We start from the raw sequence: 20,071 nt of genomic DNA, 5'->3' as shown, positions 1-20,071 counted from the left end.
TCATACTAGTGAGAAATTATGAAATATCTGTAACTAAAAGTAACAGCTAGCATATAAGTTTCAAGGAAAGAATAGCAATTAATGTAATAAATTAGCATTCATATTTTGGAAAAAGAATGATTTTATTACTTTAATTAAAGACTTCCTTGAATGCAAGTGTCCCTACTTTAAAATTTAACTGGGCCTAAATCACTATTGTGACATGCAATATGTATAAAATGAAAATGTTTATGATCAGAATGCAAATGTTCACATTTAATGAAAACATTCCACCGTATACACTATTAGAGTTCTCAAGAGCCACATGGCCATAGTTTGAGATTTAACTATAGTAGAAATATTTTTGTACATGATTCTGCAAAATCTATAATTTTTTCATATCTATTTCTATTGCACATCTTTTCATAAAGAAAAGAATGGGAAAATGACGCTACTCCTAGGCAGAAAGATAAATTTACTGATTTCTTCTACCTACCTAGAAATTTCTCTGGTTAAGATCTCCAGGAGGTGTATTTCACCTTGGACCATGGGATATAACAACTGAGATAAGCTGCAGCCCTGACATCCAGAACCTGAAACGTAGGTGACATCCCATGAGCATCTAGCATAGAACCACGGTGTCTGTCAGTTGGGGCCATAGTAGAGTGTGGAAATAGCATGCCTCCCCAGTAGGGCACCTTCATTTCCAGAGGGACATGAATCAGCGGCTGTAATCAGCTAACAGATTGGATGGGAGAGATCTCAGGACTCCATTCTGATCTTGAAATAGACACGCTGACTGGAGCATACGGCTATCCTGTTTTAGGTGCAGTCTCTCAAGCAGCAGGGTTGCGATGGATACCACACCTCTTGCCTATATTTGCACTTAATACGTTATTTCATTTTATTTGTTTGTCAAAGGAGGGGGCAAATAGCATTTGCACTAGGGCTTTGGTAAATGAGTCAGTCATGTTTAAATAATGGGGAGAGTGGCATGCTATGTGCTAAAGAGTACAAAACTCTCTGAAAGGAGGAAGAATGGGGCTCCTGCAAGTATCCAGAACTGCACTTGGGATCCCTATACATTCTTTGTGGCAATAGGGTCAGAATTTCCCTGCTGACTTATTTTCAAGTTGGGTTCTAGAAATCCATCTCTCTAAAATATACTTGCCTAGAGCTGACACAACGGCAACTGTGCCCCTTGATTTGATCCCAGAGATACCTGGCATTTTTATTTTGTGAATTTCAAATGCTGGACCTGGTAAATCTTGTGTGTTCTGGTAGAGAGAAGCAGTGCTGAGCATAGAGAGCCGGGATGCTCTAGAAGAGAAGGGGGCCCAACAGGGAAGATCATTTGTTTCTGAAAAGGACTATCTCTATTCTTCATTCTCCAGGGAAAGGACACTTGGCCTTTGCCATAGCCAGGGTTTTAAGGTGACAGGTGCTGGTCACCTCAGGGTGGTTCTCTGATGGAGGGCTAACAGAGGCCAAGGGAGAGAGAGGAAAGAGGGCAATATGGAAGGAGCCTGAAGAAATAAAGAAATAATGGTAAAGGGAACGAGTTGGAGCCTCTGTAGGACAGAATGTACAAATTCAGTCATTTTAGGAAACACAAAATAAAAGGGACGAAAAGGTAAAAATGGAGAGGGGAGGAGATGTATCTTATATAGTATGAGACATCCAGTCATTGTACGTTAAACCTACTACAAGGCCTCAGAATCATGGAAGTGCCTGGCAAAGAGCTGATGTATGCCATAGTGTAACTTCAGCATAAGAATGAGAAATACTCTGAAATAATACTTATTAGCATATTTTCAGGTTTAAGGGGGAAAAATATCTGACACTACAGTAAAATATTTTTCATTGTAAGGTTCATTGTTGAAACTGGACTAGAATAAATTAGCATTGAATTTTTTTTTTAGGGACTAAGGGATATTGAATCTTAGTGAAGGCAGTCTGGCTATCAAGAAATGAGAGAGTCAGAGCACATCAAATCTGGTGTTAGAAAAGGTTGGAGGAAAAACTGAATATATTGGGGGCTACCTGCCAATTATGAAAACCATGCTTGGGCTTCCCTGGTGGCACAGTGGTTAGGTATCCGCCTGCCAATGCTGGGGACACAGATTCAAGCCCTGGTCCGGGAGGATCCCACATGCCACGGAGCAACGAAGCCCGTGTGCCACAACTACTGACCCTGCACTCTAGAGCCCACGAGCCACAACTACTGAGCCCGCGTGCTACAACTACTGAAGCCCTCGCACCTGGAGCCTGTGCTCCACAACAAGAGAAGCAGCTGCAATGAGAAGCCCGTGCATAGCAATGAAGAGTAGCCCCTGCTCTCCATAACTAAAGAAAGCCTGCACGCAACAAAGACCCAACGCAGCCAAAAATAAATAAAAATAAATAAATTTATTTTAAAAAAGAAAAGAAAAGCCTGGGAGAAAACTATTCTTTGACCATGGATCAACAGCAAAAAATTAAATTTGCAGTCAGGGAAAAAACTATGTTCCAGTCCCAGTTCTAGGACTTACTGACTGTGGCCAATATTTTCATTTCTCTGAAACTATTTCTTTATCTGTACCTATACATGACACTTTAAATTTCTTTATTATTTTCATTATTACTGATATGATATATCTGTACCAAATAAATGGGAAACAAATGTACATTTGGTTTTATATACATATAATGCACATACATTTAATTGTGCATATCTGAAAATTGTGTAGTTTTGATTTTAGTATTGGATCTAAAATAAAGAAATAAGAGAATTCTCTTGATAAGAGTGGTGCCCAAATCATATGCTGTGTCTTAAATCATGCCATTTTATTATTTAGTATTTCTTAACAATTTTTTCTTCTTTATTACTTTGCTTTTGTATCACTGCTTGTGTCTCAAGAGACCATTCTATTTACCTTTATCTTATTGACAACCACAGCAGAGTATGGGTCCTTCTGAATTTATACTTTAGAAGCATGCACCTATATATATGGTAATTTTTTTTTAAATCTCAACAAATTTCAAAAGATTTATATCAAGCAGAGTATGCATTCTAAATAGAGTGGAATTCAACTAAAAAAATCAAGAAAGAAAACTCCCAGGCATGAGGAAATTAAACAATATGCTTCTAAATAATCTCTAGGATAAATAAGAAATCACAATGAATATTATAAAATATTTTGAACTTAATAATAATGAAAATACTTTTCAAAACTCAGGGGATGTTGTTCAGTTAATAAGATTGTCTACACGTACGAAAGTGATGGAGAAATTGTTGATTGTTACACTTAAGAAAGTGATGGAGATGATAATACAGATTAAATTTAAAAGTGCATTGTTTCTGTAGCCATTACATTACATATGGCGAAAAAAAATTGAGTTCTCCCGGTATTCAAAATCTATTTTCCAATTTAGCAAAGAAGTCATTCACATCACTGTTAAATGAAATTCCAATGAATGTCGTTGTTTCACTTTCATCTTAGTACATATCAGCCAGAGTTCGTGTTGAAGCTACACTTGTTCATCTACGATGTAAACTATCTCTTTGCTGAATTGGATAGTAACCAAGCATTTATTTGAAGTATAATTGTTTCAAAGCATGGTTGCATATCACCCACAGGTTGAAAATGCAAGAGTTCAGCAAAAATCAACAAAAGCATTCCATGAGAATCAATTAGATATATGGAATTAACAATAAAGAGTACTGCATATTTTATTATTAATTCTAAATTAGGCTACACATCCTTCATATCAGTAAAATTTATAACTTTTGTATGTATATGTGTGCATATAATTCTTTTTGATACTCAGTTACTAGCATACCATTGGATATAGTGTCCTATTTACATAAGCTTCATGTAAAACTCTTTGGCTGCCTCAAGTCATATAACATCTGAGCAACAAAAGAACTTAAAAACCAATCATTCAGGCCTCCTCCTGTTACTACTGGGAAAATCCAGACCCTTAGAGTCAAGTGGCTCATTCAAAGCTGCCCAGCTCTTTAGAGAGAACAAACCTGTGAAGTAGGAGCACAGCATCTGAAGAAAGGCTAAGACCTCACACAGAGATCACCCAAATGCTAAAGTAGTTACAAACCTAAAGCTCAGCATTCTAACAGTGGGAAAATATAACTTTTCCTACAAATTATTAACCAAGAGAAAAGGAGGAAAAATAACATTTCTAATAAGTTTTGTGATGTTCTGGTCTAGATCAGAACCAATAAATTGCCATTCTAGTCCATTTTATACTACCTTGCATTTATTTCTTCCACCCAAAGCTAAAAGGACTTTACCTTAAAATCTGTTTAAAAGCAATAAATATTACACAGCTATTGTAATCCCATAAAAAGAACATTTTAAGAACACAATTCTCTGAATGCATATCAGAAATTTATAAATATACGATCTGAGATGGTAAAGATTTTTGGTGATGAAAAGCAACCTGCTTAAACTCTTAAGGACTTAAAGGGAGTACAAGAACATTATTACATGGGAAAATTAGAGGAGATAGCATGATTTCCATGACTTTTTAACTGGAGTTTAACATATATGATCTACACTACATTATGAAAAGATTCTGGGAAGATTAAAAAGTGAAAGCATTGTAGGTAGAAAAGCTGAGAGTACATATAGGTCCACAATGAAAGAAGGGAAAGATTAAGGTTTCATCCTTATCTTGGCTGCTGGAGACCTCAGTAGAGGCTTTGTGGTGGAAGACAACACGGTGCAGGCTGGATATTTATTGCAGAGTTGAGTCCACACCATGTTCTTCACCACACCCAGATCCTCCAAGCTGTTCTCCACCACTGCAGAAGGGAAGTGACATCCCATAACTTTCACTCCCACATTAAACTGGACAGAGACAGGCAACTGCCACCATTCATTTCCACATCAATGTCTGATTCACATGATAACATGGAAGACATCTGTTACTTGCTTTTGTTGAAGGCCACACAACTTTCCACTTTATAGATTAACTCTCTGACTAAGCATGTTATAGTCTGGAACTGGTGTTAACATTGCCATACTTGGTGAGTTTTGTCAAAACAGCATCAAAGTGAGGCAGCACAAAGTGTCAAGAGTCTGGGGGCACATCTGGACTCTGCCACTTACTACCTGAGTGACCTCAGGCAAGCCTCAGATTCCCATCTCTAAAAGGGGATAATAATAATAATATTACCTCCCTAATAACATTGTTGTGAACATTCCATGGGTTAATACGTATCATGTGCTCTTAGAAGAGTCTGATGTATTATAAGCACTCAGCAAGTGTTAGCTTTTAGCACTATATTTTATATAGAGATATTAACAAAAGGAATGACTTGCAAAACAGTGAATTGTAGTCAAAGGTGGGACTTTAAATGTCTTATTGACAATCATACACACATTCTATTTTAGGGATTAAAATTTCTTTATTGGTCAAAAATTAGTAATTATTTGAAATGAACACCTCCCCTCTCACACCTTTAACTACATACCACTGCCCTAGAAAATCCACATACCTGAACAATGCTAAAAGAGTGAGATGGAAAGAGAGAGAACAACCTAGCATCTGGGGATGTTTTATACAATGAGATCCAACAGATCCAAGCTAAATGCTGGTGAACACTATTGAAAAGTATGATATGAGCTATTTGCTACATCTAGTACAACATATTGGTATTATCCTGGACAGCTCACCACATTTCCAATCACAAATATCCTTAGAGAGTTTAGTATGTATTCTAAAATAAGTGCCTGCCTTCTGTTTGGTCTCACTAAGACTTCTCTTTCTCTCTCTCTCTCTCTCTCTCTCTCTCTCTCTCTCTATATATATATATATATATATACACATTTGCAGTACTGTACCATTTAGGATTTATTTATTCAGGATCAATTTATTATTGATCTTTAATAAAAATATATTTGTCTTTTTATTTAGGAATAGAGAAACTTGCACAAAAAGGGAAATCATTGTCCCCTTTAGCAAGTATAACTGGAATATCACTCTTTTTGATTATATCCATGTGTCTTCTCCTCCTATGGAAAAAATATCAACCCTACAAAGGTAGGTTAAAATTTTTAAAAAAAATTTTGAATGGTTTTATATGTGCACTAAAGTGTATCTTACTGTGTTTCTTCTTTTTTGGTTTTAGTTATAAAGCAAAAGCTAGAAGGCAGGTAATGCATATGTTTCTATGAAAATAATTTTTCTCTTGAATGCTTTTTCCTCAATAATTAAGGCTGACAGAAACACCAATTTGTCTTTTCAGGCCAGAAACCGAATACAGGAAAGCTCAAACGTTTTCAGGTAATGGCTGGGCTGAGAGGGGCTGTTATCAATATTAATTGATTGTTATCAACATTAATATTAATTGATATGTTTTCAATATTGATATTGAATGTTATCAACATTAATATTAATGTATATTAATATATATTGTTGATATTAATTATATATGTAAAATATACTATTTACATAACAGAATTCACATGAGATAACACTAACACTCCCTTCCCAGGATGACTGCCCTCACTTCACAAAGTTCTATCCCTTGTATTAGTTTTATGTAAGTCACACAGGCCTGTAAGATAAGCCTGAAAGGCACTTTCAACTCCATTCCACAGACAAGAGAACTAAGGCTCAGAGAGACTGTCACTTGCCCGCCATCACTGAGTTCTGCTGAATCCTGTTCCATTGATCCTCTTATTATTTTGAAAATGCCCAAGGGTTCTCTCACTGTGTCAGTTCCTAAAGCAGATACAGTGCTGGCAGCTCCTTCCCAGGGAGAAGAGGAAAGGGAGGTCCCACAGGTTTGCTGCTTCTCTGTCCCCAGCAGTGCCCCTCACTTCTGACTCCCTACTGAGTTGTTATAAGTTAACAGTGGGGCTTTTGCTCAGGCCTTGGAGTCAGAGGAGCTGGGTTTCTATCCCATCTGTGCCACTTTCCCCCAATGTCACCTTGGGAAAATTAATTACTTTTCCTGACCTCAACTCATCTATACAATAGAGATCATAACTTCCCCTCAGGGTTGCTCTGAGAATTAAATCCAGTAATGTAGGTGGAGTGCCTAATACAATGCCTGGATGCTCAGTAAACATGGGTCTTCTTCCTCTTGTCTAGTCCTTTCTCACAAATGATAAACCGTCAGAGTTCAGAAAGGCCCCAGAGACCACCTGGTTCCTCCCAACCACCCCATTCCTGTCATTTTACTGATGATAGTTTAGGTGACATCGGACTTGTTTTCTGTTTTGTATGTATGGGCAGCAATAGTTGCTTATTTATTCTTATTAGTCCTGGTGGACTCTGTTAGATCTAGCAGAGTACAGTAGATATTATGGGTGGATTTAGAGCTGCTGTGATTGACAGATTGAAGCCTTGGTGTTTATAAGTGTCTGGTAACTGAGAGTTACAAAGAACAAGGCTGCCCACATGTGTTTATATAATATAATATAATATATATATATTAATATTATATTATTTACAAACAGTGTATTAATATATAATACACTGTTTCCACATCAGACTTTAAGAATAATTGTCCCAATTCAGTTTCAATTCTGAGCTTCAACAGGAGTGATTTCCAATACTATTTAGTGGCAGCATGACTATAGGGGATTAAGAAATGTTAAATTGGTTTTATACACATACCACTTGAAGCAAACCATGAAGATAAGTTTTATAAAGGTTTTTCTAAAAAATAGCAATAGCAATTTGAGGCATTTGGTTTGTAAGTAGTATTTGTTTTCCATTTCAGGCCACGAAGATGCTCTGGATGACTTTGGAATATATGAATTTGTTGCTTTTCCAGATGCTTCTGGTGTTCCCAGGGTTGGTTTTGCTAGTGGCCAGTTAGCCCAGAAGTAGCATTCTGCTTCACCAGAGGTGTAAGCAGCATTCATTTAGCATGTGGGCAGTGTGGTCAGATGGCTGCATTACCCTCAGCAGTGTTTACTCACTCTGTAATGAATGACGTTGCCGGATCTGGGGAGCTAAAGCATCTTTCTCAGCCTCTATCAATAAAGCTAACACAAATAAGGAAGTTACATGAATTCATAAACATTCTTTACCTGGTAAGCTCAGGGAAGAGAGAATTAACTAGGTTGAAGGTCAAGAGAAGTGAATAAACAGGGGACCAAGAGTCCCTGGTTTAAATAATTCTGCATCACTTTGATGACTGCAGCCTCTCACTTCACTGACTCTCTCTGTTGCTCAGTTTCCCCTTTATTTCCTCCTCATATCTCATGAGGACATTTCAAAGACAATTGATTATACCCTTGAAGGTACCTTATGCTCTTCAGAAGGAAGGTACCATATAAACCCAAAGTATGCAGGTACATATCTTTATTTTTTCCTAAAGGTGCATGAGATGTGAGAGCGGGAACTTTTATACAGTTGAAGCCATTTTTTTCAGTCCACACAGACAAGGTCTTTTCAGCAATCAGTTTTGTTTAACAGGCAAGCAGAATGTTTCTCTGAGCTAATCAGCTCATTAACATTTTTACAGATTTACGTACAACCGATCTTTCCTCTGTTTCCGTATTCCCCTATGATAGTTCACTTAAGGAAGGGGCCAGAAATGGACTACTTGCCTCTGGGCATTTTCATTTCCTTTTTTAAAAGAGAACTATCAATATTTGTTGTTAGGGATTGGTTACGTCACTTGTTCAGAGAATTCTATATAAGATTCTAAGGTTCAAGCAGTAAGTTACCTGGCCACAGGCTTTAGTGCTCAAATGCCACGTGAGTAATGGAGGGGGATTGATTGGATTTCATCCTTCTATGGGTGAGTCGTAGCACCAGTGCCCACATCATCACAGATGAAGAGAAAAACTGCATTGCCAAAGCTTTGCAATGTCCTATTCAGTCTCACGCAGGATTGGCTCACCCTTCACTTCTACAACCAAAAAGACAAAAATAAATATTTGGTGGATCAGTTATTTCAAATATCTCCTCACCATGGCAGAAAGCACCCCTCTCAGGTGTGGCTTTTAAATGGGAAAGCAGGAAACTGAAGAGCTAATAAGACTTAAAAGTGAATTTTGAAGTCAGTTTTTATTCCTAGGAATGCATTGGAAAGGAGTGAGATCTATGTAGGAAACTTTAAATTTAGCCTTGCAATTAATCAGTACTCAGTTTCAAGATTTTATTGAGAGGACCTCTATCTGCTCAAAATACCACAGTTCTAAAGAGCCTGAGGCAGAGAAATGAGTGCTTGATTACTATCAGAAGCCCCAGTTATATCTGTCGTAAGTAGAATAACTCAACTTGGAACTATGCCCATCTTCAATGCTGAAAACTCCTGAGGAATCAGCTGAGGTCCTTCATTGGCAGTTCCAGGTGCTTTGGGAAGAAGTGAGAAACCAACACCAACAACCCATGGAGCAGAAGGACCCGGACATGAGTAGGAGGATCTGTGTGAGAAGCAGCCAGAATGGCAGTTATGTGTGAAGATTAACAGCTAAATGCAACGGTTTTGAGAAGAAAAGGAATAATAATAACATTACCAAGATCTCAAAATTGAAGTTAAGAAGGGAAATAAATTGATTACTAACTTTTTGAGTTTTTAAAAATCAGAATCATCTTTGAGTTTGTCGTGATACATGTACAGATGCATACTCCTCTTCTCTCTACTTACTGTACATCTCATTGCCCATTTAGCACTTCTTTTGGGGAATTGGACAGAAAGCAATGGCATGAAATGAACAAATTTATTACTTGCTAACAGGTCTAATATTAGGTTAGTTGAGTAAGTTAGTCATTATCTATAGATTGCTTTTATCATAGCCCCTGAACACCTCTATACCAAAGAAAATCAAGAGTTGATCTTAAGTAAAAACTCTAAACCAAAATCCCCTTGACACAAAAATGATAGGATGAATCACCTATTCAGTCCTAGGATGAATAGCCTAGGACTGCCATGAGAGCTTTAACAAGTAGAATAGAAACAGGCAGTTTCCAGAAAAATCTAAAGCTAAGATATTCGAAAGTAACCTAGCAGGTCAAATGAGATAAAGAACTCTTCAGATGATTTATCAAGGGCAAAGAGTCCTCTAGGTGGATCTGTATAAATATAAAGGACTGAAAGTGGCCAGAAGTACGATGAAAATAGAACGAGTTTGTGAGGAGGAGGGGAACCAGACTTTAGCTAAGTGATTGGAAAACAGTGTTTACAAGCATAACAGTATCAAATATAAGGAATAGGAGTTAATGAAACATGAATGCCAATTTCAATAAAATACATGTTGATTTTAACCAGACAGACATACACTACTGTACTTTCCACATACATCCAAGCCTTACTTTTTAGAGCCCATTACTGCATTCAAACCAAAACCTCTTCTTTTGTGTGTTCTGTATTTCTTGGTACTGTCTTCACTAACTTGCAATGTGATGAAGGCTTCTGCCTGTAAGTTGTCCTTTTTTTCTAAACCACCCTTGCACACATGATTGGCGATTAGTGTCAGAAAGGTAAGACTGAGATGTAATATAAAGGATAGTAATATATGCTCTTTGATTCTAAGCCATCCTGATATCTTCTCTTTTGCTATTTTTTTCTACTGTATTTCCTTTACAGTACTGCCAGCTTTTTTCTTAAATGGAGAAAAAAAGTGATAGTTTGTCCAGCTATTCCTCTCTGACCTCATAGCTATGCCACTGCACAAACTACCATAGGGCCAGTGCAGGGAACTGTAGCAAGGAAGAAATGGATATTGAAGGGAAGTTAAATAGTTCTAATTTTCTAATCTTAACCTCTTCCAGTTGTTTTCAACTATGCAACATAGTGGGAATACTATTACTAGTCTGCCAATCTTTTTAACGTGCCACATTTTCTAGATGCCAACGAGATCTGTTCCAACCTCTGATGGTATACCAGGGCAAGATTTGCACAGTACAATTTACGAAGTTATTCAGCACATCCCTGCCCAACAGCAAGACCATCCAGAGTAAGTATGAACTTGCATTTGATGATGCTACATTGAAAGGACTCAGCATGCATCCCCAGCTGTCCCCAGAGTTTATTGAAAGGCTCAGAAGAAAAAAATATTAAAAATGAAATTATAGTGTCTGTACATTTGAACAGACTTCCCACCTGAAAATAGTTTTAATAAATAAAACAGGCTAACACACAAGTATCTTCTGGGGCCAGTGGACCAGATGCAGAGCTCTAGAATCTAGCATTTCCCCCAGGGAATCCACATCTTGGTAAGAAAGGGGTCTTTAGACCAGTTCTCAAGCCATCTTGGTTATCTTGATGATTTTCCAGTGACTGTGGTAGTTTTAAAGCCAGTGATCTATCACTACAAATAGGACCAGGAAAAAAACAAACCCGCAAAATGTGCCCAACAGTGTCACCATCAAACGCCCACCTCTCACAGATTCAAAGCAGTCTACTCCCAAGTGAATAAAACCACTGGCCTCACACCCAGAGAAGTAAAACTTAAGCTGAGGCCAAAGCCAGGAAACTGCTTATCCAGTTAACCTCGGGGCTGACACCAAGCAGTTGCCTTCCCTTCCCATTTGTGGAAAACTAAGCCTACAGCCTTTTGAAATAGTGAAATGAACTTCCCTTTTTTGTGGGCTGTAGCTGCCTGCAGGCGTAACTGCCACAAATCATCTTCCATCATTTCTTTATTTGTCATTTATTGACTTTGAAAAGAACATCAATAACCACACACACAGGAACTTCCCCTTTGGCAAAAGAAACACTTCTAGTGAAGTAATTCATGCACACCTCTGGGTAAATATCAAAAATAACAGCTAGGATGAATGCATGGGAAACGGTCTTCCGGGGAGGAGACCCAGTCCTGGGGGTACTATGCAGTCGTTTAAGGGCTAAATAAGTGGCGAGAGCACCTCAGAGGACCCCATCAGTGCATTCCTTCTTGTCTCAGGGAGCCTGGAGAAAAGGGAATCAGGTTAATTAGGAGCAGACTCTGATGGAACTGGGAACTTCTGGTTTGAAAAGAAAAGAAAATTGCTTTATAGCATTATGTTATTAATCTAATAGAACACAATAGTGGAATGTTATTCCATGACAGTTTAAAAAAAAAAAAAACCTCTCTAAAATGATATCTAATCCTCTTTACTTTGGAGAATAGAAAATGAAGGGATATTTTTCTTTGTTAAAAATAAGGAATATAAAGAATTTTGGGAGTATGTCTGCTTCCTAATTTTAAGATTGTATCCAATCAAAAATATTACCCTATTTAAATTCATTTGTTTTTCTATATGTCCTTTATTCTATGTATCTATTTTTCCAGTTAGCCTGCAAACAAACCAAATGAAAACTTGAGGTTTATCTTTTAAGACTCCTAACAATGAAATAAATGATGATTTTAAACTGTGGAATATGGCAGCTATAATTTCAGAGCACCAAATAAAGTGATTTGGTGGGTTTTGCAGGTGAAAAAAATGATTCCTTAAATTAAAAAAAAATCATCCTCTGAAATTAGACTGCTTTCAGACATGAGCAATGTATCTACAATTTCTTGGGAGTATAAAATTTGATTTCAGAAATAAACTTTGAAAGTTAAAAATAAAGCTGAAAAGCTCTTTTTCCAGCACATAAAGGACTATTTAACTGCTGTTGAGAACATGCTCTTTCCAGGGGCAGTCCATGCAAGAACTCCCTCATACTCCCAGCCCCAGTGCCTTCTCCTCCCCATCTCCATAGCCTCTCTCTTCTCACCTCCTTCTGCCCCATCTTCTGAGGAAGTTGCCCTTTGTGTGTCTTTGTCTGGACTTCACCTCCATCCTGAGATGTCTTCCCTCTCTGAATCTGCCTTCTCTTTTCTTCTCTTTCTCTGTAAGACTGTCTCCCTTCTCTCTAATATCTCTTTAAAATGTTTCCTCCTCTTTCTCCCTTCCAGCTCATCCTAAAGAGGAGCCAACATTTTTACAAGTGTTGTTTTCCTTGAATACAGATGTGTTACCTATTCTAAATTTTAAAAACAAACAAATAGAATATTTTCTCTTTATTTCATTAGAAACTGTTTTGCACTTGTTTTATTTACAATCAATCCACAAACATCTCCAGGTCATTAACTATGTCCTAGGGACAGAGATTAAATAAGACTCAGTCTTTTAAAGATTTCATAGCTTAGTGGGCTCCTGTTTGCTTATTTTAACTAAAGATCAGTGATCCTCAGTAGAATAAATATTCCTCAATAGAATAAACATTCCCTAAACATTCAGAGACCCTTTTTCTTTCCTATGGTTTTATTCTCTAGGTCCAATTAAATTCAAAGATCAATTTCATGAATAATGCAGTATTATAGGTGGTTAGTGAATCTCCCCCATTCCCAAGTAAATGTGCCAGGTCTGGGTGAAGAACTGTAATTTCCTGCTTTCTTTTACCTCTATTTGACAGTTGGTTCTGAGATAGAAACACAGCCAAAATTTTTTTCCTTTGGCTCTTAGACTATTCTAGCAGTGTTGTTTTCATTACTACATGCATCTATTACCTAACTGAACTGGTGTTTAACAAATTGGTAAGTTGGCCTGTGTTCATATTCTGCTACTCAGCCCAGTTATTTGTTTATTGAACTTATGGCTACATTTATTTAAATGCTGTCTGTTGACCTCATTAAATGCTCTTGGCACAGTTTGTTTTGAACTTGACTTGCTCACAGGACATCCAAGTAAGTAAACCTTTTAGTTTCAAAAGGAAATTATCTACAGAATTTAGTGATTGCTTACTCTTTATACTTATTGGTTTGTAAATGTAACTTTCTTAAACTAGTTCAAAACACTCATATTATTTGCAGCTGTGGAAAAGAATAAAAGAATTTAAGGTTCTTCGACCTGTAGACCTGGAAATCTATAGAACATTTTACACGTCTCTGCCAGGTGAGCATTCATGGGCAAAGCAATGCATTGAAGCGAAATAATGAAAGCACATATTGAGGAAAAACAGTGAAAATGTATATTCATCCGGAATCAGTGAAGGAATCAAACCCGATACCTCTTACTCATCACTCCTTTTAATGCAGAATAGAGTCACTTATAAAAATCAGACTGCAGGTTTTCCAGCATACACACAATGCATTGTGCTACAGAGGAGCATGGTGGGGAAAGAGTTCTCAGCGGACAGTCTTTATTGCCCTGACGGAAGGAAGAAAAGGACGGGACTTTCCAATTACTTTTTTGGTATCAAGTTTCCTACAACGCTCAATTAGTTCTAATCTATATGTTCCATTTCATCAGCATTGACACTATCCTATCTAACCTACAAGTGTGGAAACCTTATATTTGTAAAAATTTCAGCAGGCTTTGTTTTATTAAATTCTCATTACTGTTAAGATTGCTGTATTTTTTAATGTCATTCCCAAACTTCCTTCTTGCTATTTGTACCACAGAATAATAAAGATGATTGTCACAAAAGCAAGACTGTGCCTTCTAGGTTGTCAATCACCAATGGTGTTTTTGAAAAGACTTGTAAAATGCTGAAGGAAATGACTTAGAGTCTTATTTTTATTTTTGTTCAAAGAAAGATGGATTCAAATAAATTATTCTGCTTTTGCTTTTATATGGCCTTGATTCTTTGTATTTTAGAGTAAAAATTTTACATAAAATAACATTACAGAATTAGATTTTTTATCCTTATTTCCCAATGTGCATCATAGAGAGCTACTAAAATAAGACTCTTGCACTCACATGACTATTTACTTTCAGGCTTGAATTTTTTACTTTATTGAGTTGTGGATTCTACTTGTATATTGCTGTAGTTTAAAAAATCAGTTAGAAACTAAACAGTAGAATTTAAAAACACCATTTTATAATCCCCAAATGAAATAACTGATTCAGATAACAATTATCATTAGTCAAGACTGCTAGATAAAAAGTACCAGATAAAACTACCAAGGGTTAGGTTGCAGAAACTCTGTGAGAGAAAGGTAATCTGAGACCTAGAGAGAAGCAGGTATACAGAGTGGCATGGGTAACTCTTCAGGGTACAGTGAGTCCCAGGGAGTGGGAATGGAGCAGTCAGTCTTGTAGATCTTGAAGATGAAAGATTATGTCAATTTATGTTTACTGACATTGGCTACAGACACTCTGACCTGCCAATGCCACTCTTTAGAATTTTATTCTGGCTAAATAAAGGTAGAAACAACCTAAATATACAACAATGGGGGATTTAAAAATGACATTAGTGACATTAGGTCCATAAAATGATTCACCTTGCAACTATTAAAAAAGAAGAAATATGATTATATTTTCTGACTTTAATAATAGGCCATTAGACGTCTAATGGCCTATTATTTTATACAGGAGAAAGAAATCAAAAGAATAGCATTTCTTGCAAATCAAAACTACAGTGAAGTATTACCTCACAGTGGTCACAATGGCCATCATCAAAAAGTCTACAAAAAATAAATGCTGGAGAGGGTGTGGAGAAAAGGGAACCCTCCTACAGTGTTGGTGGGAATGTAAATTGGTGCAGCCACTATGAAGAAGTATGGAGATTCCTTAAAAAACTAAAAATACTTACCATATGATCCAGCAATCCTACTCTTGGTCCTATATCTGGAGAAAACTCTAATTCTAAGAGATACAGGCACCCCAGTGTTCACTGCAGCACTGTCTACAATAGCCAAGACAAGGAAGCAACCTAAATGTCCATCAACAGATGAATGGATAAAGAAGATGTGGTATATATATATATATATACACACACACACAATGGAATATTACTCAGCAGTAAAAAAAGAATGAAATAACACCATTTGCAGCAACATGGATGGACCTAGAGATTATCATATGAAGTGAAGACAAAGAAAAAGACAAATATCATATGGTATCACTTATATGTGGAATCTAAAACAATGATACAAGTAAACTTATTTACAAAACAGAAATAGACCCACAGACATAGAAAAGAAACTTATGGTTACCAAAGGAGAAAGGGAGGGAAGGGCTAAATTAGGAGCTTTGGATTAACATATACACAGTGCTATATATAAAATAGATAACCAACAAGGACCTACTGTATAGCACAGGGAACTCTACTCAATATTTTGTAATAACCTATAAGGGAAAAGAATCTGGAAAAGAATATATAATATATGTATAAATGAATCACTTTGCTGTACACCTGAAACTAACACAATATTGTGAATCAACTATACTTAAATTGAAGAAATAAAATTTTTAAAAATAATAAAAAAGAATAGCATTTTTTAAAAACGTATTTCAAGTGAACCACTATATTTATACTATACCTTCCATATTTTCATAGAAGAACATGGTGAAAGGAAAATTAAGACTAAATCTTACAACCTACCCTATCTTCTTTCCCGGTTTTCTTTCTCTACCACCATTATATATTTTTCTGCTGGAAAAGTCCATCAGTTCCACCACAAATATTCTTCTACATTTGGTAAAAAGAAAAAAAAATATCTAATTAGAAAAGGAATCCCTGCCCATTGTTAAATATATATATATATACACTTGGAAATGCAGAAGGCTAACCATAAGACAATTAAAATCACCTGTAGAGAGTAGATCTGAAATATTCTCATGACCAAAATAAACAAATGTAATTATGTGAGGTGATGGATGTGTTAACTAACCTTATTGTGATAATTATTTCACAATATATACATGTACCAAATCACCACACCTTAAAGTTATACTATGTTGTATGTCAATTATATCTCAATAAATCTGGATAAAAATTTAAAATCACTTGTAATCTCACCTCCCAGAAATAACCTGTTAGCATTTTCCCAGGTTAGTTATGCATACATTTATTCCTACTCCTTCCAGTTCCAGAAAGGATTTATGGTAGCTCATATAAATGCATAATATAACAAGATAAAATACACCCCCAAAAATAAAGGTGATAAAGAAAACAGGATGAAGGAAAAATTAGAGTTTACAAAGGCAAGGCGAAAGAAGAAATGAGGTTAATAACTAGTATGATGAATTTCCCTTCATCTGAGAGTATTGTTTTATACCACTGAGATCATGCGGCATATACAGGAGGATTTCTAAGGAGGGGCCTCCGAACTGAATGCTATTTGTTAGTTGTCAGAGCCAAAGAAAGGGTGAAATCTTACTGCAGGGCTAGGAGAGAGCAGGTCAGCTTTCCCAGTCACCCAGTCACCCCAGATACATCTGTCTCTCCCCTCCTTTCTCAAGTTTGAATCCCCTCCTGGAGACCACGTGTCTTCTTACTTGTAGAGCAGACCCTAACTACAATGAGCTACTGCTGCATCTCTGTGTTCTCTTTTCTAGACCCAACTCTGGGACACTTTAAAACATAGACAATCTTAAACAGCCTTTTAATAGGTAATAATACATTCACATGATTCACGAATCAAAATCCTATTAAAAGTATGCACTAAAATAACTGGTTTTTGTTAGTTTTTGGTTTTGGTTTTGGGTTAGGCTAGTTCTGTGTATCCCTCCAGACTTTCTTACCACAACCAAGGGAAATACAAACACATACACTTATTTTTTTCAAACTCACTTTTCAATCACTTGCTATTTCTCTCACTTCTGTGTCTCTCTCACACACACAAAAACACACAGACTCAGTGCGTGGTTCCACTCAAAGCAGCAAGGAATTGCGGAAGGGAGAAGTGTGAAAGGATCTAGAATCCAATTAACTTTTGCTGTCACTGGTGTGTAACACTGGATGACTCACTGCTTTTTTAGTAAGTGGGGATGAAAATCTCATAAATTAATCAAGATTTCCAAGGGAAGTGATGAACCAACCCAGATGTTCACCTAATTAACAAATTAATCTTTAAAAACCAGCCTAAAGTTCTTTCCTTATTACTAAACATAATATTGGCTGTTGTTAATTAAAATTTTTAACTTCATATTACTGCTTCTAACTTGGAATAGATTCATATTCCTCCTGCTTATTATTTTGAAAGAATATATCCTACTGATAGAATTTTAAGCAAAAATTAAAATACTTATGAATAAAAGTTTTCCTTGTTTCTTTGACATTTGTGCACTTCCATATTAATAAGACAATTTCAGTTAAAATAGACTGCAAAATACACTCTAAGACGATTTATGTGATCCCTCAGTTTTATAAGATCATGCACCTTATAAGGTTCTGTTTAATAAAATTGAATGATAGAATAGTACATGGCATATAGGTAGCTATTTTACTATGTTATTAAAGATTTAACTTATTTTTAGAAAGTTTTAATTTTCTGCCTCTGTATGCTTCTACCTCTATGCATCCCTGTGAACTTCTCTGTCATTCTTACATATTCCTCTAAAGTTCATGTTCATATACATATGAATGTGTATGTTTTAGTTTCATAAGGCAGTAAGGAAGCAGAGATTCCTTTCTCATGAGTAGGCAGAAATCAGACACAGCACTTGGATTTAACACTGGTACTCTCCTTCCTTCTCATCTGCCAGGTACACTTTTTACTGGAATTACCGTGTTAACCTTGAAGTTTACAAATACTTTTACATCCACTACCCCCACTGATCTTCACAAGAGCCTTGTGGGCTAGAACAAGCATACCTGCTTTACAGATGAAGGAACAAATACTCAGGAAATGAAAAGATTTGCTCAAGTCCCTTATATAAAATGTATTTGTACATAACCTACACAATCGTCCCCTATACTTTAAATCATCTTTAGATTACTTATAATACCTAACACAATGTAAATGCTATGTAAATAGTTGTAAACACAACGTTAGTGCTATGTAAATAGTTGCCTGCACGGCAAATTCAAGTTTTGCTTTGGGGAACTTTCTGGAATATTTTTTCGGGTGTCTTCAATCTATGGTTGAATCCATGGATGCAGAACCCACAGATGTGGAGGGCTGACTATATTTGTTTGGTTTTTGTTTGTGTCTGAGAACTTTCTCGTTTGAATATGCTCCTAGTGAAGATGCTTAAGTTCTACAAAAACCAGTTGTCTGAAGAGGTGGGGACTTCAGAGACCATGCCCCCATGACAGCCATCTCTTCTGAGTGTCCCATATGGCATCCATCCCATTATATGCACTTTAGAACACAGACAATAAATGGTTTTTGAATTGTAATGAATTGCATTACCTATGCTTTGTATATTTAATGAAGACACCAGGGATAGGAGGCAAATAAATTACTGTTTCCAATAGTCTTCCAGTTCTTTGAGACTGACTCTCAGGGCACTTGATAACTTTGGGAGCCATTTTTCCTTGCTTCCTGGACTTGGATGCCTGTTTCTTTTCCCAGATTAGGGAAGTTTTCAGCTACTATCACTTCAAATAAGTTTTCTGCCGCCTTTTCTGTCTCTTCTCCTTCTGGAACTCCTATAATGCTTGATGTTATTCTAGAGATCTCTTAAACTGTCCTCATTTTTTAAAATTCTTTTTTCTTTTTTTTTTTGTTCAACCTGGGTGATTTCCATTATCTATAAGTCTTCCAGTTCACTGATCCACTTCTCTGTATCACCTAATCTACAGTTGATTGCTTATAGGTGTTTTTTTGTTTTTTTCTGTATTCTTCAGTTTAGATTTTCTTCATATTTTCTAATTCTGTTAAAATTCTCAGTGTGTTCATCCAGTCTCCTCCCAAGTTCATTGAGCATCTTTATGATCATTACCTTGAACTCTTTGTCGGATAGTTTGCTTATCTCCACTTCTCTCAGTTATTTTTCTGGGGTTTTATGTTGCTTCTTCATTTGGAACATACTCATTTGTCTTCTCATTTTGCCTGATTCTCAGTGTTCATTTATATGTATTAGGTAGTTCAGTTACATTTCCTGATCTTGGAGAAGTGATCTTTTGTAAGAGACATCCTATGGGGCCCAGCAGCACACTCCCCTCTGGTCACCAGAGCTATATGCTCTAGGAGTGCTGTGCCCCCTATGTGGGGTGCATGGGCTCTTCAGTGTGATAGAGACAACTATTGTGGGCACGCTGAAGGCAGGGCTGGTCCCTGGCCCGGTGGTCTGTGAGGTCCCGCCTTGTGCAGTGGCTGTGGGCCCACTGGAGGGCAGGGTAGGCTTTCGGTGCATTCTGCTGTGCAGCCGGATAGCGTGCAGCTACTTTGGGCAGCTGGTAAGTGGGGCAAGTCCCCAGCCCCTATAAGATAGAGGGAGGATTCCAAAATGGTGCTTGCCATCGCAGGTGTCATCACAGTAG

General features: G+C 36.8%; 1 protein-coding gene across 3 annotated transcripts in view; it reads left to right on the top strand.

Annotated features, from left to right (window-relative positions):
* HEPACAM2 (HEPACAM family member 2) overlaps nucleotides 1-14,615 on the top strand; it is a 42,085-nt gene extending 27,470 nt beyond the window's left edge. For 2 of the 3 annotated variants that reach the window (XM_089917643.1, XM_022585962.2), the window contains 5 exons: nucleotides 5,899-6,024; nucleotides 6,113-6,137; nucleotides 6,230-6,267; nucleotides 7,715-7,788; nucleotides 10,795-10,985. In XM_089917643.1, coding sequence (XP_089773769.1) covers nucleotides 5,899-6,024; nucleotides 6,113-6,137; nucleotides 6,230-6,267; nucleotides 7,715-7,788; nucleotides 10,795-10,908 — 377 coding nt within the window. In that variant the 3' untranslated portion in view covers nucleotides 10,909-10,985. Of the gene's footprint in view, nucleotides 1-5,898; nucleotides 6,025-6,112; nucleotides 6,138-6,229; nucleotides 6,268-7,714; nucleotides 7,789-10,794; nucleotides 10,986-13,727 lie in introns of those variants that run through there. The other variant, XM_022585953.2, reaches the window with a different exon arrangement.
* Nucleotides 14,616-20,071: the final 5,456 nt, after the last annotated feature.

The sequence above is a fragment of the Delphinapterus leucas genome, chromosome 9 (genome assembly GCF_059928025.1).
Source record: "Delphinapterus leucas isolate spDelLeu-1000000601 "Yukka" chromosome 9, BTC_Dleu_Yukka2, whole genome shotgun sequence".
Taxonomy (NCBI): domain Eukaryota; kingdom Metazoa; phylum Chordata; class Mammalia; order Artiodactyla; family Monodontidae; genus Delphinapterus; species Delphinapterus leucas.
Note: the sequence above shows the minus strand (reverse complement) of the source record. Positions and strands in the feature narration are given on the sequence as shown.